At 44.2% G+C, this 26495-nt stretch overlaps 1 protein-coding gene across 4 annotated transcripts in view; it reads left to right on the forward strand.

The window, feature by feature from the left end:
• Positions 1-24996, forward strand: part of NUP98 (nucleoporin 98 and 96 precursor) — a 59283-nt gene extending 34287 nt beyond the window's left edge. For all 4 annotated transcript variants that reach the window (XM_078851879.1, XM_073333197.2, XM_073333213.2 and 1 more), the window contains 13 exons: positions 5130-5306; positions 6173-6329; positions 7180-7603; positions 8363-8592; positions 8915-9184; positions 10269-10426; positions 11171-11314; positions 13355-13497; positions 14395-14616; positions 17133-17374; positions 20746-20900; positions 21503-21614; positions 23270-24996. In XM_078851879.1, the coding sequence (XP_078708005.1) occupies positions 5130-5306; positions 6173-6329; positions 7180-7603; positions 8363-8592; positions 8915-9184; positions 10269-10426; positions 11171-11314; positions 13355-13497; positions 14395-14616; positions 17133-17374; positions 20746-20900; positions 21503-21614; positions 23270-23487 (2652 nt within the window). In that variant the 3' untranslated portion in view covers positions 23488-24996. The remainder of the gene's footprint in view (positions 1-5129; positions 5307-6172; positions 6330-7179; positions 7604-8362; positions 8593-8914; positions 9185-10268; positions 10427-11170; positions 11315-13354; positions 13498-14394; positions 14617-17132; positions 17375-20745; positions 20901-21502; positions 21615-23269) is intronic.
• Positions 24997-26495: the final 1499 nt, after the last annotated feature.

Below are 26495 nucleotides of genomic sequence, written 5' to 3' on the forward strand. Positions count from 1 at the left end.
CAAAGCAGGACCAATCCCCAACTAAATTATCCCAGCCACGGCTTTGTCAAGCCAGGCCTTAAAAACCTCGAAGGAAGGAGATTCCACCACCTCCCTAGGGAACCCATTCCCGTGCTTCACCACCCTCCTAGTGAAAAAGTTTTTCCTAATATCCAACCTAAATCTCCCACACTGCAACCTGCGACCATTACTCCTCGTTCTGTCATCTGCTACCACTGAGAACAGTCTAGATCCATCCTCTTTGGAACCCCCTTTCAGGTAGTTGAAAGCAGCTATCAAATGCCCCCTCATTCTTCTCTTCCGCAGACTAAACAATCCCAGTTCCCTCAGCCTTTCCTCATAAGCAGTGGTAAGCTGGAGCCGGTTTGCACCGGTTCGGGGGAACCAGTTAAATTTAGAAGCCCTTTTAGAACCGGTTGTCCCGTGAGGCCAAAAGTGGCACCTTAGGCACCGACTCTGTGGGTGCTCCGGGGCTGGAGCACCCACGGGGAAAATTTGGTGGGTGCAGGGCACCCACTGCAGCTCCCTGCCCGGCCCCAGCTCACCTCCACTCTGCCTCCTCCCCTGAATGCTCTGCTTCTCTGCCCCCCACCCCCCTCCCCCCAGCTTCCCGCGAATCAGCTGTTCGTGTGGGAAGTCAGGGGGCTGAGCAGCAAGCGGTGGCTTCACGCTCAGGCCCCGGGTGGCGGAGGCAGAGCAGAGGTGAGCTGGGGCGGGGGGGCCTGAGGAGGGCTGCCTGCATCGCAGCAGGTAACCCTGGGGGGGGTGGCGGGAGGGCGCACAGGGCCCCTGAGCGTGAAGCTGCTGCCTGCTTCTCAGCCCTCCCCGGCTTCCTGCTCCAACAGCTGATTCGCAGGAAGCTGGGGGTGGGGGCGGGGGCACATTCAGGGGAGGGAGCAGAGCGGAGATGAGCTGGGGCTGGGCATGGGGCAGGGAGCTGTTGGTGGGGACTCTGCACCCACCACATTTTCCCCGTGGGGGCACCAGCCCAAGAGCACCCAAGGAGTTGGAGTCTAAGCGCCACTTTTGATATGATCAGTGGGGGGAGCAGAACCCCCCCCCCAGCTAAGGTACCACACCCCTAGGAGCCAGAGGGACCTGCTGGATGCTTCCCGGGAGCCGCCCCAGGTAAGCACCACTGGGACTCGCCCACTGGCAGGTCCCTCTGGCTCTTAGAGGCAGGATGAGCACCCACTACGGTGGCCCATGAGACCCTCCTGCCCTGTTCTGGGGGCAGTCAGGGGACGGGGCTGGATGGGCCAGGGGTCCCGGGGGAGGAGGGGGCGCATCAAAGAACACGGGGTTGGATGGGGCAGGAGTCCTGGGGGGCAGGGGCAGGCCATGTCCCCTTCGTGGGGTGAGGAGGGAACCGGTGGTTAAGATTTTGGCAGCTCATCACTGCTCATAAGTCATGATCCAGCTCCCTGATAATTTTTGCTGCCCTCCGCTGGACTCTTTCAAATTTTTCCACATCCTTCTTGTAGTGTGGGGCCCAAAACTGGACACAGTACTTCAGATGAGGCCTCACCAATGCCAAATAGAGGGGAATGATTACATCCCTGGATCTGCTGGTAATGCCTCTACTTATACAGCCCAAAATGCCATTAGCCTTCTTGGCAACAAGGACACGCTGCTGACTCATATCCAGCTTCTTGTCCACAGTAACTCCTAGGTCCTTTTCTGCAGAACTGCTGCCTAGCCGCTGGGTCCCTAGTCTGTAGCAGTGCATGGAATTCTTCCGTCCTAAGTGCAGGACTCTGCACTTGTCCTTGTTGAACCTCATCAGATTTCTTTTGGCCCAATTCTCCAATTTGTCTAGGTCCCTCTGTATCCTATCCCTACCCTCCAGCGTATCTACCACTCCTCCCAGTTTAGTGTCATCTGCAAACTTGCTGAGGGTGCAATCCACACCATCCTCCAGATCATTTATGAAGATATTGAACAAAACCGGCCCCAGGACCGACCCTTGGGGCACTTTGCTTGATACCGGCTGCCAACTAGACATGGAGCCATTGATCATTACCCTTTGAGCCTAACGATTTAGCCAGCTTTCTATCCACTTTATAGTCCATTCATCCAGTCCATACTTCTTTAACTTGCTGGCAAGAATACTGTGGGAGACCGTGTCAAAAGCTTTGCTAAAGTCAAGGAGTAACACGTCCTCTGCTTTCCCCTCATCCACAGAGTCAGTTATCTCATCATAGAAGGCAATTAGGTTAGTCAGGCATGACTTTTGCCCTTGGTGAATCCATGCTGACTGTTCCTGATCACTTCCTCTCCTCTAAGTGCTTCAGAATTGATTCCTTGAGGACCTGTTCCATGATTTTTCCAGGGACTGAGGTGAGGCCGACTGGCCTGTAGTTCCCTGGATCCTCCTCCTTCCCTTTTTTTAAAGATGGGCACTATGTTAGCCTTTTTCCAGTCATCTGGGACCTCCCCTGATCGCCATGAGTTTTCAAAGATAATGGCCAATGGCTCTGCAGTCACATCTGCCAACTCCTTCAGCACTTTCGGATGCAACGCATCCGGCCCCATGGACTTGTGCTCGTCCAGCTTTTCTAAATAGTTCTGAATCACTTTTCTCCACAGAGGGCTGGTCACCTCCTCTCCATGCTGTGCTGCCCAGTGCAGTAGTCTGGGAGCTGACCTTGTTTGTGAAGACAGAGCAAAAACAAAAAAAAAAACATTGAGTACATTAGCTTTTTCCACATCCTCTGTCACTAGGTTGCCTCCCTTATTCAGTAAGGGGCCCACACTTTCCTTGACTTTCAGGTATGTTAGCAACAAGAAGAAGAAACCGTTCTTGTTACTCTTAACATCTCTTTCTAGCTGCAACTCCAGGTGTGATTTGGCCTTCCTGATTTCACTCCTGCGTGCCTGAGCAATATTTTTATACTCCTCTCTGGTCATTTGTCCAATCTTTCACTTCTTGTAAGCTTCTTTTTTGTGTTTAAGATCAGCAAGGATTTCACTTAAGACAAGCTGGTCGCTTGCCATATTTATTGTTCTTTCTACACATCAGGATGGTCAAGTTTTTAAACAGGACTGCTTACCATGTCTCTTTGCTGCTGGTTCGCCTGCTGTGATTTTGTGGGTAAGGAGAGGCAGTAATCGTGCACAGCCCAGTGAAGAACAGAATGAGCCCCTTAGCAAGAAGTTACAATGGGATGCCCTTTTCTGTTAGGAGCCAAGATATGGTGTACCTCTTCTGTATTTTGTATCATTGCTGTAGGTTTAGAGGTTGTTGTAAGGGGCAAAAAGTTGCCCAGACTTAATACAGAAACATCAGGAGACTATATTGTATGGATTTAAAACTCATCAAATTGTTTGTGTAGAGAGCCAGGAAATACAATGCATTTATGGTTAAGGCAAAGGTTTAGGATCTAGATCTAGGTTCTCCTCCTAGTGCTGTCCCAGTCTTTGTGGTTATATTCTAAAAATGATTTCAGAAATGAGTTTATATCTGTTCATTGGCCTTGAGTAAAGTTGCTCAGTGTGATGGCCTGATTTTCAGGTTCTGGTTTGCAACAGGTAAGCTGTGTTCTTTCTGGCTTATGCATCATTGCAACTAATAGATTCTGCACCTGAAATAAACTTCATGTGATGTACATGAAGGAGCAGAATCTAAAACTCCCTTTCAGTAATGCATTGGTTCAACAATGTGAACGCAGTAAAGGAGTAAAATCATGTCAAGTCAGCTGCTATGACTTGAAATGCACAGAGTAAGAATATGTGAGTCTTAGTAACTGGCTAATTCTGATGGCATCTTGTGTGCCTGATATAGTGGTTCCTTTGCAGGGATGTTGAAGTGTAATTCTTCAATATTTGTAAAGTGCTTTAAGGTCCACATATGGAAGGTGCTATGAATGGTGCACGGTAACTTACTTTACTAAAATCCCCAGCTTTTGCATGGGTCAGTGAAACTTGTGCTTTTGATCATAAACATATTTAGTTTTGCAAATCTTATTAGCACACTATAAATACCTGGTCATGAACTTCTTAATGAAAACAAAATACCTGTCTACCTGCTGTTACAACTTTAGTTTTGTTACAGTTTATTGCAGTAGCATCTAGAGGCCCTAATCAGGGAGTCAGGTCTGTGCGAACACATTCCCTGCTACAAAAAAGCTAAAATCTAAGTTGTCAGAGTTGTGCATGGCTCTTCGACCTACCTCAGGGAGTCTATAATCTTAAAAGGTGACTTGCACAGGAAGAGAAATGGGGTTTATGTTGCTTTGTTGGCTTGATAGTTTGTTTTGTGGGGTCGCTTGTTTTATCTTAGAAAAGTCAGGAATATGAGTTCTTGTCTTCCCTCTTGCTGTTCTCGGGCAGAAGGATTGGGAACTTTATCCCTAATTTAAGTGTTTGGTGTGTGTTTGTGTTACGAACGGCTTTTATTCCAACTGCTCTGACACATCAAACAGCCACGTGAATAAAAACAATTGTTCTTTTGATCAGGTTTCATTTGCATGGTTTCTCTGCCCTAAACCAGAGCACCTCTTATTTTACAGCAGAAATCCATAAAATGCATAAAATCCCTGTGGCTACTATCACAATTCTTTATGTGGAGTAGTAATAAGAAACAAGACAGCTAAAAATACCTCAACAGCCAGGAAAAAGGAGCCAGTACTATGTGACAAGTCAGTCATCTACAGACCTCCAGTGGACCACAGTTTCAATCATCCCAGAGTTCTAGAATAAAACAGCCTTGACTTTCCAGTTTACAACTATCAGAACTCTTCTGGAGAAAAACTTGGGATATAAATCCACTTTTCCTTTAGTAGATCACATTTACTTGGAAAATGAGGAAGAACTGATCTGGTCTCGGCTGGGAGGGGCTTTGCAGACTTAAAGGAACATACCCAGAGAATGTGAAGGGGAAAGTTAACTTTCATTAGCCCATGATGTTGAAAATAGCTGGTCACTGCATTATTGCAACTCTAAGGGAAAACGGGACTAGGTAATATGACCATCCCTAAATGTACAGTCTAACTTGGAACCCAGAAATGACCAGTGAATACTTCACTTGCAGGTGATTGTTGAAGCCATTGAATATTCTTGCTTTCTCTATAAACTGACCCAGAATCTGCTATTCTCTAACATGGTTTCCATGTCTTTGGTGTCTGTAGAGCCCGGAAGTGGAGCAGCTGGGAAGGGTTGTGGAACTGGACAGTGATATGGCCGACATCACCCAGGAACCAGCTCAGGATTCAATACTAGAAGATAGCATTACAGAAGAGCCAGAACTGGTGCCTGCTTCGACACACATTGCATCTTCACTTGGTATAAACCCCCATGTCTTACAGGTGAGCCACTTGCTGTTTCTATAGATATCTAAGTGGTAGGCCCTGCTCTTGCTTTATCCATCTGCCCAATTTCTGACACATCACTGGGACTTGTCTTCAGAATTGAGCATATTATTTATATACAACTTTGAACATTTATAATATATATTACATCTACCATACCTAGGAATCTCAAAAAGCTTTACTGTATTAATCATTGGTAAAGTGCTTTATGGGAGGAGGTTAAAATAGCACTCTCCTGATTAAAACAGAAGAATTCAAGTAAGTACTGTGATGGCCTGCGTTGGTGTCCAGCCCAGGACAGGCTATCACACCTGCTCCTATGAAAATCTGGATAATGTGACCACAAGTACACAGGGCTACTATTTGCTGTCTCAGCTGAAAAATAGTGCTCAGTGCTATATATGGGTGACTATTTTAGCATTTTAATATTGGGTCAAAGGAAAACTAATACAACTCCCCCACTTGCAGTACCCAGTTACTACTTGGTTTTCCATTTGAGTACTGACAACTTAAGCAAGGTCTGAGATAACACAGTATCAGCTCCTAAGGTCGTAGTGATCAATATTGGATATTAAATAGGACGCCACCATTGTAGTTTAGCAGGTGACTTATGTTAACTTAAATCACTGATTCTTCATAATAACTTGCTTTTAGTTCTCATTTTATAACCATCCCATCAGATCACTCATGATCTAATTTGAAATGTAAATTTCAGTATGAATGGATCAGTGGTGGTTCATATGTAACTTTTAAAGGTGGCTTGTTTTTTTGGGAGACACTAGTTAGACCTGCTAGCCACTGCTAATTTGTGTCAAGTGTTGAGGGTTGTGCTAGCATGCAGTCTTGTTCTATGATGATTTTAGATCATGAAAGCTTCCTTGCTTGCTGATGAAGAGGATGTAGACTTGATCCTGGATCATCACTTTGGCAAACAGCCTACAAAAATGGATACTTCTCAAGAGATCTGCTCTCCCAGGCTTCCAATTTCAGCATTGCAAGGACAGAAAAGACACTCCTCAGGTACTGTAAGGATCCATATTTCTGCACCAGGAGATACCCACAGATGTTCACTTTAAAATAGTTTTAATCTGGGGAAAAGTCAGCATTTTAAAAACTTGTTTTGGGCAGCTGGTGTGTCTTGTGTATTATCCTAACCTCCTAGAGACTGGCTCTCTTTCAAGTCTGATCTCTAACAGTGTTCAAACTGGGTCATCATTTAAATATGCATTTGAGAGCATTAGGATGGTATAAAGAGATTGGGTTTAATACTAATTAACTGCTAACATATTCTGCCACTAATTACACATGCAGCTAGGAATTGTGTGCGCATAACTGACAACTGTGATCACAAAAGAAAACGTAGCTTGTATATTTAAGGAAGTTGCAGTGTTGCCAACATTAGCACTACATGGTCCACTAAAGTGAAGTGTGCTTAACTGGGGTGTCTCCATAAGGAGCCAGTTTAAGTCCAGTGGTACTTAATAGTAATGCTTATTGTTTCCTGAGGACACCTTCAGGTGACTAAAGCCATGTCTGTTCTAAATCTAAGGCCACGCACATATGTCTGGCACAGAGGGACATCTGTTCTTTCTCTGAGGTACTTAACGGCCCTTGTTGGTGTAGTGCTTAGTTTGTACCATGGCTTGGACAATTGTGCTATAGCCTAGTATGTGACTGTTCATGACCATACATGTTGTCCCATTCATGCTACAGTCAGCTGTGTTAAAACCAGGCATGCTTAACTGTATAGTAAATGCTATTTATTAACTACTAGCTGTTCTGAATAGTTTTGGTGGAATTTCAGAAGATCTTAAATGACCTGTTAAATGCAGAGACCTTGTTTTCTTAAGTTCCCCAATCTTCCTTTCAGTTGGAGGGCTGCTGCAATCAAAATTTGCAAGTGTGTCTTTCCTCCCGAGTGGTTCTCTGCAAGATTTTCATGGACCAAGAACTTCCTCTTTAGGCAATCCTCCATCTGCAGCCTCTTGGTCGGGGCTTTCCACCTTACCCTCTGCGTTCTCCATGCCCAGCGCAGCTCCAGAGGTGCAGCTGAAAACAGTGGGTGCCTGTAGGCAGCAGGGGCTAATACCTCTGGAAAAATCTGTCACTTATGGAAAAGGAAAACTCCTAATGGATATGGCACTCTTCATGGGACGCTCATTTCGCGTTGGTTGGGGACCCAATTGGACTCTTGTAAATAGTGGAGATAAACTGAGTGGATCAAGTGAGCCCAAGGATCTTCGCAATGACTCTATGGAATATGGATTCTTGCCAACTCCTGTTGCTCCTAAATCGTGAGTGGTGATCCATAGGACTAGTTCTCCCTTGCAGATATACTGGAGTATATAGAGAGCCATCTATCCTTGCCTTTAAAGTGAACTTTTTTGAATCTTGAATTGGGTAAAAATTTATGGGCATGTGATATACAGGAGGTCAGAGTAGATGGTCTAATGGTCCCTTCTGGCCTTAAGCACTATGAATCTGTGAATAAATATGGGCCCATATCTTCTGCACTGAGTGCTGCTAATATGGGTTGACATGTAGTGGTGGGAATACTGGAGCATCTCCCCTTTAAATGAAACTTTCAAAGAACTTCCTGTCTGGTGTTCCAGCGAGCTGCCGAACGTAGGCCAAGCTTGCAATGGAGTAAGCAGAGACTTCAGGCTAGTGCTTCCTGAAGATGTGTCCATAACTATAGAAATGTTTTTATAGTACTGCCATAGGTTGGATAGTTGTGTTCCAAATAAGGGATGAAATCCTAGGATCAAGTTTCTTCATGTCCCATGATTGAAGCACCCTGTCAGTTTCAGGATGTTTGCAGTTCATTCTGTAACCACAGTGTCCACAATTTGGCCCTTAGCTGTTCCTTGGCTTGAGTACCTATTGAATATATTGACATCCCATTCCGGTAGAGAAATGGGTTCTGGATTTATTATCCACCTGATGATCAGGAACAGGAGAGGTGTCTCTCTCTCTACATAACAAGACTAACAGATGTGTAAAATAATTTGTAAGTATCTATATCTTTCCAATACTACTGTTATCTTCCCCAGACTTTTAGAATCTCCCTTCAAGGTTCATATAGAGAAGCTGACCTTAGAACGAAGGAAGACAGATGGAGACCAGCAGTTGTACCTCATCCCTCTGGAGATAAAGCTCAAAAACAGTACTGTCCATGTAGATGAATGTTGTCCTCTCTTAGCAGCCAACCCAGGAGTGTCTGCCATCCATGACTATGCTGACTGGGTTAAAGACTTTTGTGGAGACTCGGGGGAAATAGAACGTGAGTATCAAGTGTTATACTTTGGGGGAGCATAGAATCTAAGTGATAGAGCAGTTTAGTACAAATTCACTTCACTTCAAATAACTTCGACTAGCTATGGCCACCTCTTTTGGTTTTATTGACTTTAAAATGGCTGGATCAGATGCACGCTGGGCTGATGCATTGTGGGGTGCTAACCAGTTGATTTAAATTTTAAAGTAGTCTAATCCTGTATGAATGTAGGACAAATATAGGACTGACACAGCTCGCTCTACAGCATTGTTCCAGATTCCTAGTACGTGTGACTCTCTCCTTTGTGACCACTTAATTTTTTGTTCTCCAGCTGTGGTGAAGTACTGGTGTTTGACATGGATGTTGTGTGAGGCAATCTGGGGCCACCTGAAGGAGTTGGAAGCCAGCTTGGAGGAGCCCAGTGAGTACATTGTAGCCCTGGAGCGCAGGAAAGCCTTCTCCCGCTGGTTATCGCAGACTGCAGCAGCACGAATTGAAGAGGAAGTCTCATTGTCTCAGTACGAGAATCACATAGAGGCTGTGTTTAGCTACCTTACAGGGAAGAGGATCAGTGAGGCTTGTAGGGTGGCACAGCAATCAGGTAAGAAGCTTACAACTCACAGCTGACTTTGGGATATACAGGAACTGCAGCATTTCCCACCCCCGCCCCATTGTTACCAAGATCAATATTAGGTTCAGCCTTACTGCAGAAATTGCATGGTTATTGAGGAAAGTGTACAAGAGGGGCAAGTCAGATGTTTCTACTTCAAATAGTTTTTGGTGGACAGGAGAAGAAACCTTGGTCTCCTTCAGGATGGACTCTGATACAGAGCATTTTACACTTCAAACTCTAATACCTAGGCTGAGGCTTTAGTGATTTCCTACTCAAAGGAACTGACTACTCAGTGTATTGACTTTTTTTTACTAGCTTAAGACAGTGAGAGGAATAGTTTAGCCACTTTCTGCTGATTTATCTATCTGGGGAACCTTACAGCTGTTAGTTGTAACTCATATTCCAGTGTTATAATGTAAATCTGCTGTGTTCAGAGCTTGCTTTCTAGGTCAGTAAATCTGCCTTGAAAGTTGCTGTAGCAAAGAAACTGTAATTGGGCCAGATCTTAGCTCTGTGTTCAAATTGTGTGTAGGTGGGAAGAGCTCATGCTCTAGAAGCTGTTTTACTTCCACAATTCTCTAAGTGCTGTAATCTGTGTGAAATGTATACCAGAAACTTAGTCTCTCCTTGATGAGTGCAAATAGCAATGACCACTAATGGAACTGATTACAGTCTTTGTTTTTGCAAGCTATAATTTAAGCTTCTAGGGCTGGGTATTAGTTTTTGAAGCATACTTGTTTGGCTTAAGTGACTACTTCAGATTTTAACAATACTGAACTTTTTCTTGTCTTCCTGCTTCTTTCTTGCTCTTGTGATTGATTCTGAAGGAAACCTAATTAGTCTAATTTCCATACCTCTGACTTTAGAGTATGAGTTACCGCCATTTTTTAAAACATCCCCTTGTTCTTTGTGGCTGGCTGTTGTGAGCACAGTGGGATGGTAGGAAAAACTGTTATTGCATAAGGAACTAGAAAACAGCCTGACTTTCCAATCCAATCAAACTGCATGTTGTAGGATTGTGGTCTGTTACGTCCCAGAAAACTCTGCTGACATGCTGTTTTATTTCCTTTAGGAGATCACAGGCTTGCCCTACTCCTCTCCCAGTTGGTAGGCAGCCAGCAGGTTCGGGAGCTCCTCACAATGCAATTAGTGGACTGGCATGGATTGCAGGCAGACTGCTTCATCCAGGAGGAGAGGTTGCGCATCTTTGCTCTGCTGGCTGGGAAGCCTGTAAGTCTTGCTGACAGTCTGTCGTGTCTGTGTAATTGCAAGTTAGCTACTGCTAGATAGGAAAAATAAACGAGTATGTCTTGTAGACCGGGGGTCTTTTTCTTTCGGAGGCCCACCCCAACATGCTATAAAAACTCCATGGCCTTCCTGTGCCACAACTGTTTTTCTGCATATCCAGTAGATTAAAAGCAAGGGCTGGTGTTAGGGAGTAACAAGCAGGGCAATTGCCAGGAGGCCCTATGCCACAGGGGACGCCATGAACCTAAGTTGCTCAAGCTTTGGCTTCAGACCCATGCAGCAGGGTTTCGGTTTCAACTTCAGCTTCGTGTGACGGTGCTTGGGCTTTGACTTTCTGCTCTTGGCCCCAGCGACTCTTAACGCTGGCCCTGCTCTCCGGTATATTTTGGCAGACCCCATGAACCTGCTTGGGGGGGCCCCCCCCAGGGACCCTTGGTTGAGAACTGCTGTTGTAGACTAGCTTTTGCCAAGTGCGGAGCATATACGTCCTAGAGTCGCTGTTAAAAGGAGTATTATACTGACTTCCCAACACATGCAGTCCAGTGGCTTGTGTCCAGTCTCTCACTATTAAATACAAAAGGATTCATTTGGTCTCTTCCTAATGCATCCTTTCAGTGGTAAATGTTACTCATATAAACTAGTCAAAGGCTACAAAACTAGGTATTGCTCATTCTCAGTGTAACCTTCACTGCACACCTGCTTTAAACCTTGCAATCTGTTGTTCAGGTGTGGCAGTTGTCTGAAAGAAAAAGCATTAATGTGTGCTCACAGCTGGACTGGAAGCGTACTATTGCTATCCACCTCTGGTATCTGCTTCCACCAACGGCTTCTATTTCAAAGGCACTCAACATGTACGAGGCAGCATTCCAGGTATGTCATTACACGCCTTTAAAAAAGGGAAACACGTCTCTTCCTTCAGTTCCTGTCCAGGCACTGCAGCAAAGTAAGTGTTCTGTGTGCTCTTAAGAACGTGGCTTATTGTTTAAAGGACAGCTTCCGTTTCTCATGAGGCTTGATTCAGGATTAATCGGCAAACTTTGGTGTTTCAATCCTATCTTGAACAGAAATGGATTAGCAGTTACAACTAATTCCAAGAAAATTGAAAGTCCTATTTCATCACTTTTTACACAAAGGCTGCTGCTTTGAACAAATATCTAAAGCGAACTTCACAAATTGCCATCTGAACAGTTGGTGCAAGCCTTGCAAACCCATGACAAACCTCTTGTTGCAGTTTGAATATTTGTACTTAATTATATGCAGTGCTTGTAGCAATGTTTGGAGTCTGCCTAACCCTTTCCATTATAAGTCCCTTTACCTGAATTGTACAAACCCCTTTAGATTGTCTGTCTCCTAAACTTTATGGCCTTTGCAGAGGGGATTAAAGGGCAACTGGCTATAGCTCAGCATAGATCTCACTGGATTTGACTGTATTAAGATCTGCTGCAATTTAAAAAAGGTTTCTCTTTCTGTGAGAATAACATCCCATTCCACTAGAGCTCATTCCACTGTGTCAGCCTTCCTAAGTAACATATTGATGGATATTTACAAAGCTGCCATGTGGTCATCAGTACATACTTTTCTAGACACTCTGCCATCAGTAAAGGTTTCCAGCTGATGACAGTTTTGGCAAGTCAGTCTCTTCAAATAATCCCAAATCTGATCACCTGCAAGGGTACAGATGGTGAGTCACTTACAGTGGAATGTCTATATGCACAATCACTCAGAAAAAATTTACTTGTACAGTAACCATTCTTTAAGATGCGCACATACATGACACTCCCACCTTCACTGCTACTTTGGGTATTTAACAGTGCAAAGGATTGGTGAGGGAGGCGGCGGCCATGCCCCTTTTATGCCCTCAGCTCTGAGTATGAGAAAACTGGGGTGCATGTACCACCTCGTGATACTGTTGGCAAAAGTCTCTGACTTTTGTGCATGGGGTGTGCCTGCACCTAGAGTGGAATATATGTGCACAGTACACCTCAAACACTTTCTGTACAGGTAAGTAACCATTTGGGGTTTCTTTGTGATTTAGACAGTCAAATACTGCCATGGAGAACTGTCTTCTGTCCCTTCCTCTGCCACAGGGTTCATATTTGATGCTGAGCAAGCCACTTAAACCAGACTTTTCACAGGTAGCCACTATGTGTGTTCCTCAGTTTAATAATGCACCTGCCTTGTTTCCTCATCTATAAAGTGGGGATAATATACCTCCCCTCAAAGGGATGTTGTGAAGATAAATTCATCAATGTTTGTGAAGCACTTGGATGCTGTAATAAGTGCCATAGAAAAATCCTTGAGGAAATCCTCTCTATTCAGAGAATGGGTTTCAGTAGCGTTCAGCTAATAAGGCCTTGAGCAACACATTGAACGATGAAGATAAAACAAAATATGGACTACTACTCAGTGAGTATTATCCAGCTTGTTTACTGGCTGAGGCAGTAGTCCTGTGAGAGAGAGAATGTGATCATGTAATTTCTGTATCCTAATGCATCTTCACAAGGGGGCCAAATGAAGGTTGCGGTGCAGCCTTAATTCTGGCACTTCCTAACTTTGGTGTGCTTGACTCTGCAGCCTTTTAAAAAAGTGTATCTTGTGTGTGTAAAACTTCCTAGCTTTTTAAAACCGCAAACTGAAAAAAACATTCCATTACAATTTAAAAGAGCCAGGTGACGCTGCAAGAGTATTTTAAATAGGTAGAATATAGCTCCCAGAGGTGGCTACTAAAGGCAAGCTAATTACCACTACACTGGCAGTCTCACATGTGGGTGTATTTTGTTGAAGCAGAAAGCATATCAGTCTCCTAATTCACAGGAGTTGTGAGGTTCTGAATGTGTGCTGTGTATGTAGCAGTGCTGTTCTATTTGGTTTGCTGTCACTAAGTGTAGTCTGTGGTACAATACTCTACAGAACACCATGGAGTGTGAGAAATATGCCTGCTGTCCCCTGCCTTCCTACCTAGAGGATTCTGGCTGTGTACTTGAGGAAGATGACAGTGCAAAGAGACCCCTGAGAGATGTCTGCTTTCACTTGTTAAAGCTCTACAGCGACAGGTAAACGGGAATCTGAACACCTAAGGAGCCATTTATTTGGTCCCTCCCTTTTGCTGTTCTGCAAATATAGAATTAGTCATAGATGTCTCTTCTCATACAATCTGTTCCTAAATCCAAGATGTTGGAGGAAACACCACTGGGAGTGAAGACTTCCCCACAGGTCTCTGGGGTTTGGCTACTCTCCTTTGCACCAAATTCCCTGCTTCCTGCAATGCAAACAGAAGTAGTTCAGTACTCCCACCTTACCCAGTTAAGATCCTAACATATAAAGCTTTTTGGGGAAAAGCAGCAAGCAAAATTTTCTCAGACCCAAATTTCCAGGACTTTGTGCTCCAAATGGGACAACCGCTAAGTTACTGGTATTTGCAGAAAGAGTGGTACAGCCCATTTGTGTATGAGGGAGAAGTTGGTCCTGAAAAGAAATGAGGCATCAATTTAGCATCTCTCTTAACTCTAGTAAGACCGCTTTTATGTGGCCTTTGACAGTTTTGGAAAGGACATTTTTTTTATCAGAAACTAGCAGCCCAGTATAGAAGTTTGTCTGTAACTATACATGTTCTCCTGTAATTTCAGCTTGTGTTCTGAATGAGGGTAAAGTATTCTTATCTTCTGATGTGCAGTTGCCTCTTTTTAAGCTGCTGATAAAATAACACAGCAGGTGCATATTCCTCAGAGGAAACATGATGCTCTGGATGCAAGCTCAGAGAAGCTTGATGGAATATTAACTATTGAGCTTGTGTTTAAATAGGACACTAACTTGCTTCCAAAGACATTCAGTAAAGAAAACAAAGGAATTGTCAGGAAATAAGTATCACCACTACTTGGATTCATTATGTGGGCCCAATGAACTACTTGTCCGCTTCATGTTACTTATGTTTTAAATCCATCTCCCTACAGATGCTATGATCTCAATCAGCTGCTTGACCCCAGAAGTATAACATCCGACCCCTTGGACTACCGTCTTAGTTGGCACCTGTGGGAAGTACTTAGAGCCTTGAATTACACTCATCTATCAGAGCAGTGTCAGGGAGTCCTGAATGCCAGCTATGCTGCCCAGCTTGAAAGTGAAGGATTTTGGGAATGGGCCATTTTTGTACTGCTGCATACATCCAATACACAGTAAGTACAAGGCAGACTTCTCTTGCTATGTGCCTTGGAAGGAGTATTTGCAGTTGTAGACAGGGGGAGCAATTATCTATGGACACTAGTGGCTTCTCTTGAGGTACTCCAAAATGATTGATCGTAGTGCATCAGTTTTCAAAATATGTGAGGATTGCAAAAAGGGCCACAATTTCCTAGTCTAGAATGTCACAGAATCATAGATTACCAGGGATGGAAGGGACCTCGGGAGGTCATCTAGTCCCACCCCTGCTCAAAGCAGGACCCAGATCCCTGAATGGCCCCCTCGAGGATTGAACTCACAACTCTAGGTTTAGCAGGCCACTGCTCAAATCACTGAGCTTTCCCTCCCCCCACTGCTAGAAAGTGCTTAGCAGCATGGCATTTACAATTCCATGTGATGCATATACAAGTACAATTATGGTGCCCCCAAGTTAACAAAATACAAGGCTAGGCTCACTCACCTAGCTTTCCCAGTGCAGCCTGTCTTTTTCTTTTAGAGTGTAAGTTCTTTACAGCAGGGATTACTTTATTTTATATAGTGCTGAGAACATTGTTGGAGCTAAATAGTGATTGCTCCTGTGTGGGTTGAAACCAGGTCTTCTGATGGGCATGGACTATAAAAATGAACTACACCACTGCTTTGTAGAATGCTAATACTCTTAGATCTCTGACTTATCTGAAAGGATAAGAAGTTAAGAATATACAGATGTTGTCATTAAAAAGACATTTTTTAGGGGTGTAGTTTTTGTTCATGAGCAAAGTAGGTAGTACCAATATTTTCCTCGTTTAAGGAGTGAAAAGAATTGGATTAAATTTTGGCAGGTTACCAGGACTAGTGATTTCAGAACAGAGTTGTACAGAATAGAATTGAATGGGGTGTTTAAAGGGACATAGTCAATTTGAAAATCATATGTCTGAAATGTGTATCTTGCTAGAAAGAGGACAAAGTGGTAATATCTTTTTATTGGACCAACTTCTGTTGGCGAAAGACAAGTTTTTGACCTTAGCTTTTCAGGTCTGAGTAAGTTGTGTAACATCTAACATTACTGTAATTCATAAGTTAGCCAAGAATTGTTTTCACTTTATTAGTGTATAGTTAGTTTTGACTGTGGTGGGGAAAAACCCTACGAACATCAGTAAGAGAAGGCACACTTTAAAAGTAAAATAAAATTGAACACAAGTTTTAAAAATGATAATATTTTGAGGGTGCTTTTTCAAGTTTATTCTTTTCATACTGACCACTTAAGAAGAAGATAATAATTTGCACTTCAAGAGCCTGAATCCTCTAATATTTGAGTCCTAAAATGTAGGTGGAGTCAAAGTGACAAAATACTTACTCATTAGTTTACCCTGTGTTCAAATTGTCTAACTTCTGTGACAGTTACATAACTACTCTTAATACTGCAGAGCAGTGATACTGGATAGCAGTCAGACCTCAGTGGTTCAGGAGCCAAATTAGAGATCAGCATTACCCAAAAGAGCCACAGTCGTGTGAATTCCTTGTTTCATTGACTATATTTTATATTTGTACATATATTCTCAGAGCAAAATGACTGACCAAATATTTCACAGTTGGTTAATAACATAGTAAAAAGATCCTGATTGGTTAATAATTAAATCACATAGCGTTTTAATATCGTGCTGCAAAGAGCCACAGGAGATGCAGTAAAGAGCCACTTGCGGCTCCTGAGCCACAGTCTGAGTATCACTGTTGTAGAGTCACAGCTTGACACTCTTCAATGGGGTGTCATTTTTTTATGCTGGAATCTAGGCTTGTTGGCATTTCTTAGGGTCACACACTTATGGTGTCACCTTGATCCTTTATCACTTTTGCTTGTAGCTGTTAGGAATACTGAACTCTCAAAACTGTCTGGCAGCATCTAACTAACATGTGTGTCATACTAACCATAAATAGATTAATCTGTCTAAAACAGTGGCACCCAAACTTTTTTACATCATGCCTCCCCTTATCCCTGTCCGCGTTCCCTTGCCCCCCAACACCCTGGGGGGCCGGAGTGGGGCTGTGGCTCCGGGAGAGGGGCGCATGGACAGCAGTAAGGGGGCTGAGGCTAGGGCCACTGCTGGAGCCCCAGGGGCTGGGGCTGAGTGGTGTTCCCTCTGCACCTCCCTAGGGGTGCCCCACAGTTTGGGGACCCGGATCTAAAAAAATGCCTTTTAGAATAGCTGCTTTCTGCCAGAACTCTACTCCAGATAACTCTGCCCCACTCGCTTACCACTTCTTGACTTTGTTTAGACCACAGAATAGGATCATTCTCCTCAAAAGGCTTCAGTGCTAAGAACTGATATGCAAGGGAAAAATTATGGCTAACATGGATTGCTTCTTATGAATTTGGGAGTCATTCCTTGCATCACTGCTATAGACCTTTTAATGCTAACCAGATATTACAAGTGACTGCTCACAAAATATGCCCATTCCTAGAGCTCTGATTTTTGAGGGTGAAACATGAAATGATGACCTGTTTGAATAGCTAGTTGCTGTCTGTTCCCATTAGCACACGTGAGAAAGCAGTGCGTGAATTCTTAAACCGCCACTGCGTGCTGTCGGAAACGCCAGAATCCTGGACAAAGGAGACTTTCCTGATACAAAAGCTCTGCATTCCACCAGAATGGATTCATGAAGCTAAGGCAATTCGGGCAAGAATGGAGGGAGATAAGCATAAAGAGGCCCTCTACTTGTTCAAAGCTGGACACTGGAACCAGTGTCACAAACTGGTCATCAGGCACTTAGCCTCAGGTGAGATTATTTGTCTCCTAGCTTTGTCATGTGGGCTTCTGAAAACTGAAAGATGCTGACCAATGTCATTGGATGCTCTGCAAGATGAGGGTCTGGGACAGCTCATTCCTTGTAAAGGGGCTTATAACTAGCAGCAGTATGCCTGGGCAGTGGCTGTCAGTGGCATTAAGTGGGTCTATTAGTAAATCTATTGCTTGATACCCTGATATGGAAGTCTTCCATATAAAACAGAGCATGGGGTGATGCATACTTAGCCTAATGTGCCCCAGCCTTGACTTCCAGGGATCACTTCTAGGGTGAAGATAGTGGTCCCCATTCCCATTGGGCTTCTGGTCCCTCTGGACGCTCCTTTTTCTAGGAATTGAGCTGGTACAACAAATTCACTTTTTCGAGTGATTGCACATGTGCATTCCACTTCAGGTGTGTGCATGCCCAGTGCACCAGAGCCAGAGATGTTTCTAATTTGTGGTACCCATCGTAGCGACAAATGAGTCTCCAGCACTCTTGAGCTGACTTAAGGTGCAAAGGGGAGAGCTTCCCCAGATCTGCCTTTGGTTTCTTCTTACTGCCTGTGGTTGGTAGCTGGACCATGTCGATTTGTTTAGCCACGCTTTCCCCTACAGTGGTTTTCTGTGTATTTCTGTACAGTTAACTAATGTGTTTTCTGGTTTAGAGATACTTTGTTCTTATACATAGTCTAGGTTTTCTTTCTTGTCTTGGTTTTCTGGCATCGAGTACCTCTTAGCCCAGGTGTTGACACTCGGTACTGAGGCGTGCCTCGTTTCCCAGGTTTTAAGTCTTGTGTGGGTTGCAAGAAGTCTGTGCAAGTGGGTGAACCTCACTTCAGGTGCCTGAAATGTCTGGGTGATGGCAGTGTTTGAGACTGCTGCCAGACCTGTATAGACTTCAAGCTGTGTACAGAAAAGGATGGGGAGATGAGACTGCGCCACATGCTTATTGGAAGCTGGCTTATGTCCACCTTCTGAGCCTTCCCTCTCTGGGTGCAAAATACTGTATTTCCATCTCAGCTAGGAGTGCCTCTCTGGATATTGCGCCCCCCCCCCCCCCCCAGAAGATTGAAATCTGCGTAGCACTGTTCCTCTAAGTTGGGTCAATCAGATCTTGGCACCAGGGATCTTGATCTCCTGTCACTTACCAGCAGAGCACTGGGGTATGTGACTCTCCCTGGTACTGGCATCTGCCTCACCCCTGGAAAAGTTGTTGATTCCAGCACTGGTTTCCAGGCCATTGATGTGGACTTTTACTGCGGTGCCAACATTCTCAGGGCAGCAACTGTCAGACCAAGATCTCAGGGTAATGTGGCAGAAAGAGACTTGCTTATGCTCCTGGTAGGGGATTCCCCAGTCATGCAGAAGGTAGGCCTACTGGTACTAGTCCCTCCCCAGGCTCTGGCACACTTGCTACCAGCAGAAGGGTCCCATGTTATTTCCAGGTAGGAGCAGCAGTTTGCAGTAGTATGGATGATCAAGTCCTCAGAGCATTGCAACTTTCTTGTCCTGTCCAGTCCGGGGGTAAACCTAGTATGTCACGTCTCATGGAAAGGTAAGCTGCTGTTTGCCTGTCCTATTCCTCTGCTCCTCAAAATACTGTGCAAACTCCAACAGGACCAAGCTTGCATAATTCTTATGGTACCAGCCTGGCCTTGTCAGCATTAGTTTTCCAGTCTGCTAAATGTCTGTCAGGAGTCCAGTGCCACTACCTCAGAAACCTGGCATAATATCCCAACCCATGCACCCTTCATTTTGCAGCATGGATACCCTGTGGTTAACTCAGAGTCTGAATGTTTTGTGGACATAGAAAACAGTCTTCTAAACATCAGGAAACTGTTCATCAGATATGCTTACCTGATGAAGTGGAAGGATTTCTCCGGTTAGTCTTGGCAGATGGGTATTTTGCTGATCCTGGCTATCCAGCATATCCTGGATTTGCTTCACCTGAAGCATTAAGGCCTCTGTGTTCCCTTAGAGTTCACCTGGCAGCTATCCCCACATTCCACCCACCAATAGAGGGCAGATCAGAGATTTCTAACCCAATGACAGTCAGATTCTTAAATGGTGTGGAGAGTCTGTACCCCCCACATAAAGGATCCCATCTGTCCATGGGTCTTGAATTTGGTACTAGCTGTGCTTGTGGGACTATCTTTTGAGTCGGTGGCCACCACTTCTTTCTTACATCTGTTTATGAAAGTTGCATTCTTAGTGGGCATTTTCTCCACGGGGAGGATGAGGGATTTCTGTGTCCTGGTTGCTGACCCTCCATGTGTCCTTTTTTATAAGGACAAAAATGTATTTACATCCTCATGCCAAGTTCCTTGCTAAGGTGTCCCCACCCCGCCACCCCAATTTCACTTTAATGAAGCCATATACTTACCATCCTTTTTTCCTAAGCCGCATTCTCGTAAGAATGAAGAGAGGCTTCATACTTTGGATGTCAGAAAGGCATTGGTGTTTTACTTGGACAGAAGTAGGTCTATTAGAAGGTCTACACAGCTGTTTATTTCAGTTGTGGGCATAATTAAAGGCTTCCCAGTTTCTTCGCAGCTGATTTAATTGTGGATTTTGTCTTGCATATGTCTGTGCTATGACAGTGCCAAAGTATCCCCACCAGGAAGGATGGTAGCTCACTCCACAAGAGCCCAAGCGGCTCCCTGTGCTTTTTTGGCTCTGGTATCTATACGACATTTGTAATGCTGCAACATGGTCATCGTATACTTTTACAAGACATTGTGCTATGTCCCAGCAATCCAGGAATGAGGCGAAATTTGGGTGAGTATTTCAGTTTTTCAGGTAGGCACTGAAACCCTCTTCAAGTCTCAGCAGTTTATCACCTGAAATGGAATGAACATCTTCAATCACTTGAAGAAAAAACTAACTTCTTTAACCGTTCTTCAAGATGTCCATTCCATGACCCATCTACCTTCCCCTCTAAGTGTGCTAAAGGCACATGAGCCCCACCAAGCAGTACTCTCAAGGGAGAAACATCTCTGGCTCTGATGCACTAGGCATACATACACCTGAAGTGGAATGGACCTGTGCAACACATCTCAAAGAACAACAGCTATAGAAGAGGTAGTAACAGGTTTTTTTTTCTCATAGGCCACAAATTCAGTAAAAATTTCTGATCCTTACTGTTCCTGGCCAGATTTGAACCTGGAAACAAGGCATAAGATTGAATTTGCCATTACTAGTCATTAAGCTACTCCCCCATTGACTTTCTAATGTTATTTAGCTGTTAGCCTTGAAAGACACTTATCAGCCCTCAATCTGCCTGTATTCATCCAAGTATCCATCAGCTATACTGATGGGTACCAGTTCGGAGCAAGAGGTTTCTTATCCAGTTGTCTTCTTCAGATGCTATTATTAATGAAAACTACAACTACCTAAAAGGATTCCTAGAAGATTTGTCCCCTCCAGAGCGAAGTACACTCATCCAGGACTGGGACATGGCGGGGCTGGTTTATTTGGACTACATCCGGGTCATCGAGATGCTCGACAGGATTCAGCAGGTAACTGTGTAGAAATTCTAGTTCTTTCAGTGTTCGTATGAACAGTTTTATTATTTTTAAAATAGCTGTATGTTCACTGTTTAGTAAACCCTTAGATGCTCCCTCACAGACATGGGTGTGTCAGTTGTCTCTTGCATATATTTGGACACTTAGAAATATACTAGGAGTTTCACAGAATAAGTGGTCTCTGCCCTGAAGAAGTCTTAATTCAACATGACCGAATCAGGTGAGGGGAAGGAAAGGGAGAAAGGGTAATGACAAAACCATGTGTTTACCAAGGAGGCACCCACACATCTCGGTGCTGCTGCTGCTTTACTTTTTCCTACCTCTGTTTTTTGCAAGCTAGACAACAGAAGTTAGTTTTCATCTGCTCCTTACAAACATGCTGCGAAACTAAAAGTATTTGGTGTTGATGGGTTCTTTGGCTTGGATTGCCACAGTCAAGATCTTCAGACTTCAAATTTTCTGCTAAGATATTTGTTCTAACTCATATTGGCATGGTAGCCTGGTACAGGAGGCCTCAAAGAGCCCACAAATTGTTCTTGTTAATTGAAGCCATTCTACTGTGTAATTGACTGACTGACTCTTGGGTTTGCTTTCAGCTGGATTGTTCTGCATATGAGTTGGAGAGGTTACATACCAAAGTGACATCGCTATGCAACAGGATAGAACAGATACAGTGCCACAATGCCAAGGACCGATTGGCTCAGTCTGGTAAGGCTGTTTGTATAGTGTCATAGGCAGTGCACACAGGGAGATAGCCACGCTTCTCAAGGCAGGGATCTTACAACTAGAGATGAAAAAGATTAACTGGTAAGCATAGTCTTATTGGTTAACTGCCTTAACCGTTAACCCCTGCGCCAGTCGGAGGGTGGCCCAAGCAGGAGCGGCCCCAGCCCCTTAAATGGTTAATTGTTTAAACAGTTAACTTTTTAAATGGTATTCGCGTCTCTACTTACAACCTAACTTGACTAATATGGGCCATCACACCATAATGCAAGCGTTTATGGCTGTACTTTGCTTTGGCTTGCATTTCCTGCTGTAGGGCACGCAGCCTTGGCTGGTGCAGGTGATAAATGTTGCTGTCGTGGCTGCTTTACATGTATCTGGCGTTTTATTTACTCTTTTAGTTTACTGTTCGTCTGTGATTAATTTGATAGACGTGCTGTCCCAATGGCCTGTCAGTATTCAGTCCCTCTAGGGTTCTAGACACAGACTCAAAAACAACCTGCATATGAAGCTACTAATACTTGTACAAAATGAATTGATTCTCAGTAATACTGTGAATATAACCACGCAGCTGCCATATTGCAGTAAATGACTGACTACCTTCTGTGCCTTTAGTCATAGCCACAAAGGCGCTGCGGGACCCTGCATGCTACTTGCCACGTCTGTCCTGCTTCCTTTGGTGATTTGTCTTTGCACCCATTTAACTAGGGCCATTAGCAACTAGCTGTCCGTGGTAGGTTTCTCCAGCTTTGGAGTCTACTCGCTTGCAGTCTAGTTCAAGCAGCCACCGAGAGACGTAAGAATTAGTCACAGAATTTAAGGCCAGAAGGGGACAACCAGATCTAGTCTGACCTTCTCTGGCCACCAGCCCCACCCAGCACCTGCACACTAAACTCAACAACTGAAATGATTGTACAGCCCCCAGGAGAACAGACTATTATGGGCCACAGAGAGAGAATAAGAGGGACCTAGGTGCACCAGTACGTGATTCCTAAAATATTCTGATTGTAGAGTCACTTAAGTTGAATGCCACCACTCTGTCCAAAGCTCTCCAGAAGTGCCCTGAGCATCCAAGAATAGATTAAGGCTGCTTCTTCACTGAAGAAGGGTATTTACTCTGGGATAACTAATGCATTTTAGGTCTCCTACTGTAAAATCATAAAGCAGGCAGAGCACTTTACTTTTACCATGAGACCAAGTAGTAGAGGTCCCCTACAGCCTGGGGTATAGGGCTGACCTTACCTGGCTACCTTGCGGGTAAATGCTGCAAGTGCCTTGTTTCTCCACTCCAGATTTTACAGCGAGGTAATTATCCAGCAATAGTTACCTTGCTGTAAAAAGATGAACACCCCCCCCTCCCCCCGGAACACTTTTGTGTCAGTGAAGACAAAGCCTAGGTACACTGGTGGGAGCAGGCAGTATTGAAGAGATCAGTGATCAGAGGAGTGGAAGGCTAAAGGAGGTATTTGATTGGATACAGAAGCTGCCTGACTCCAGATTTGGCCTGTGCACTGCTGTTTACATTCACTCCTGGTGGAGAGGAGGTTTTCAAATACCTTGTTAGATCTCTGCTGCCTTCAATCTACAGGATTCTGTGTGGAAGGTGGCTAAATACTCACTGATTTTCTGCTCACTTGCAGATATGGCCAAACGTGTTGCTAACCTGTTGCGGGTGGTCCTGAGCCTACAGCATTCTCCTGAACCTGCCTCTGACTCCACGCCTGACGTGCAGCGTGTCCCCCTTCGTCTGCTTGCTCCCCACATTGGCCGGCTTCCCATGCCGGAGGACTATGCCTTGGAGGAGCTGCGCAGTCTCACACAGTCATATCTACGAGAACTGACTGTGGTGACTCAGTGAGGCCTAGTTGCTTCTACAGACGGACTTTTTTTTTTCTCATTTTGTTAACCTTTACCCTTGTTTTAGGGGTAAACCTCCCCTTGGCAGCAGTCTCTAGCCACATAGAGCTTTTCCGTAGAGGTGCAAAGTGGCTCCATGTGTGGGCTAATGAGGAATTTGTGTAACCTGGGGGAGCAGAGTAAGACTTGGACCTCTTTGTGGGGATCCTCAACGACCGTGACAGCTTTTTTAGAGCTAATAAAGCACTTCTTGCAGTGCCTGTCTGCAAGCCAGATCGTACCTGTGGAGGAGAAGTGATAGTTTGTACGTTTGGTCTCTTGGCAGATATTTACTAATCTCCTTAGCTACAGCACAGAGGACAGTGAAGCACGCTTCAGGACAATGATTTGGAGTGGACAGACTCCATCTAGTGGTGCTGTACCAGTTAAGCAGATGAACTGTTGGTGTCTGAACCAACTGGATGGCTTTTTAAACTGAGCTTTGTTTAATGGGTTTGTTCTGTGGGTGGGGGAGAGTAGAGGATTATAACTTCTGTAAAGCCAGGGTATAGAGAGTGATGGTCTCCCTCTGTTTTAGTTGGGAGGATGGAAACCTGTAAATGTGTAAACCCCCTTGTTTTAAAAGGCAAGAAAGGAAGCTTCTCTGAGTCAGGCCAGAGGGAGCTGACACAGGAGTGCATGTGCCTTATGGTCTGTTCTGGCCTCTGAAGGAAATGGGTCCAATGTGAGTTTCTGTGTGTAGTTTATTGCAAGCCTTCAATAAAACAAAGGAACCTTGTCTTGAAATGCTGGGGTTCATGATTCCAGGCCAGGTGCTTCTAATTGAGAGCAAACTCTGTGCTAGAATTAGAACTCCATCAAGGAGGTTGGCTCTCCTGAAAAGCAGATAGCCTGGTTATCGAAGGCTTTGGCATTTTAAATTGGCTCAAGTTTTTTTTAAAAGCAGCTGCATGTGAGGTGGCTCTCTGTGTAGATACAGGTTTGCAGCATTTACTGCACTCTCACACATTGCACCAGGCATGGTGGGAGACCCTGTTTTGCACTAAAGGAAGCAGCTGCTCAAATCAGTCCATGTGACAAAAGGTTTTTAGCCCAGAACATGCTGTTTTGTTTGTGTTTGCTGTGTAGCTGGATTACATCATTGAACAGAACTGTCATCAAGCATAAGAACATCCTGCAAGTGAACAGCTGGTAACATCCAATTTACTATAGTTTGTACAGTCTTCACTTTTACTGTGTTTAGAAACTGATTATTTTTGGGAAAAATAAAGCTTGTCTATTGGTCTACTCTGTAATACTGCTGTCTGCCCACAGCCAGCCAATCATTGATAATGCTGGCAGACAATGAGGTTTAACCTGTTAGGTGCTTCTACAGATTGGCTCATCAAGGGTCTTTATGCATGTGGATTATGTAAAGGTTTTTATTAAAATTATAAATAAATGATCTAGATTATTTTCCTGTCTGTTTTTCTGAAAATACTTTCTAAAAAAATAAATAATGTTTATAGCATTCCAAAGTTTTCTTTGTTTTTTAAAAATGGATTGATTTCCAGGCCGTTTCCAGTGCCTCTAGTTAAACACATGTGACTTTCCCTACGAGTCCTGTGAGGAAGGTTCCCAACTCCGATGGGTTCATAGGAAGTATTTAGTGGTAGCAATCCTAAAGGCAGACTGATGGAGCCAAACTGACCTCCTTTCTGGTGTGATTCAGAGCATTTACAAAGTACTGGTGTGTAGGTAATTAAAAAATTTCTTCTCATGTTCTTAGGTTCCTTGTTTAATTTTGTTCTCAACATCTCAATTCTGTGCCCAGTCCTTATATCTTTCCTCTTTTGTTATTAGTTTAGCACCCTCCTGACTATTCTGATTTCTAACTTCTCTGTAATAAACTGTCTCTCATTTTCCTCTGTACTTTTTCTGTTCTATATCCTCTAGAAAACGACACAGTAGTCAAAGTATGGAATGCTATTGATTTATAGACATATTTTCCACTTGAAATTTTGCGTGTTTCCTTTGAATCTGAGGTGTGTAACTTAGTTGCTCAGTTCCTCATGGGCTTTGTCTTGGTATGCAAATTTAGGCCAGATCTTACTGGGTATATTAGTGAGTACGGACTTGAGAGAACCAGTTGTCCCTCACTAGCCACAATCAGTGGAGGGGGTGGGGTCTCAGTTTTCAAAATACCTGCTCACTGAGCTGGATTCTATTAAAATTTTTGGTTATTTACCTACTCCCTTATCTCTTTCGGTCTTGACTCCTATATTAATTTCAGGAGTGAGATGTCTGGTTTTTATATTCAGCACCAGCACTCCCATGGAGCTGGGGGAGAACAGGGTGTGAGTAGTGCATCATTTAATATTTGAGTTGTCACTAGCCTGCTTGCCAGAAGCTGGGAATGGGTGATGGGGGATGGTTCACTTGATTCCCTGTTCTGTTCATTCCCTCTGGGCACTGGCATTGGCCACTGTCAGAAGACAGAATATTGGGCTAGATGGACCTTTGGTCTGACCCAGTATGGCTTTCCTGTGTCCTTGTATTCTAAGTATAGCACATTACTGCAGACTGTCACGTGGGGAGTTTAAACTCGACTAAAAGTCGAGAATGGTTTGAAAATGGGTACATCTGACGCAAATCATTGTAGTGCACTGACTCCGCATTTATTGTGAATTCTGGAGTCCTTTTCAAAGTGATCTATCTTTGCTGTGAGTCTGGTCATTCCAGTGTATTCGTATGCGTGCAGTGCTGTTGCAAACTACTTTGGCATTGTTCTATATGCCTCAAGCAGCCACTTGGAGATATGCCAAGATCTTGATTTCGTTGCCATCTTGGGAGACGCATCGGTGCAGGAAGCGCTGGTGGCCAGCCACCGGAATAAGGGCCTTATTGTGGACATTGCTAGTTGAAATGTTTGTGAGGGGCTTATGACTGAGATGCCAAACAGTGCTGGATAAAGAGCACACAGCTCAGGAGCACCTTCGTGAAAGCGCTGGATAATAGGAAAAAATCCAG

This window comes from Lepidochelys kempii, chromosome 1 (assembly GCF_965140285.1).
Source record: "Lepidochelys kempii isolate rLepKem1 chromosome 1, rLepKem1.hap1, whole genome shotgun sequence".
NCBI lineage: Eukaryota > Metazoa > Chordata > Testudines > Cheloniidae > Lepidochelys > Lepidochelys kempii.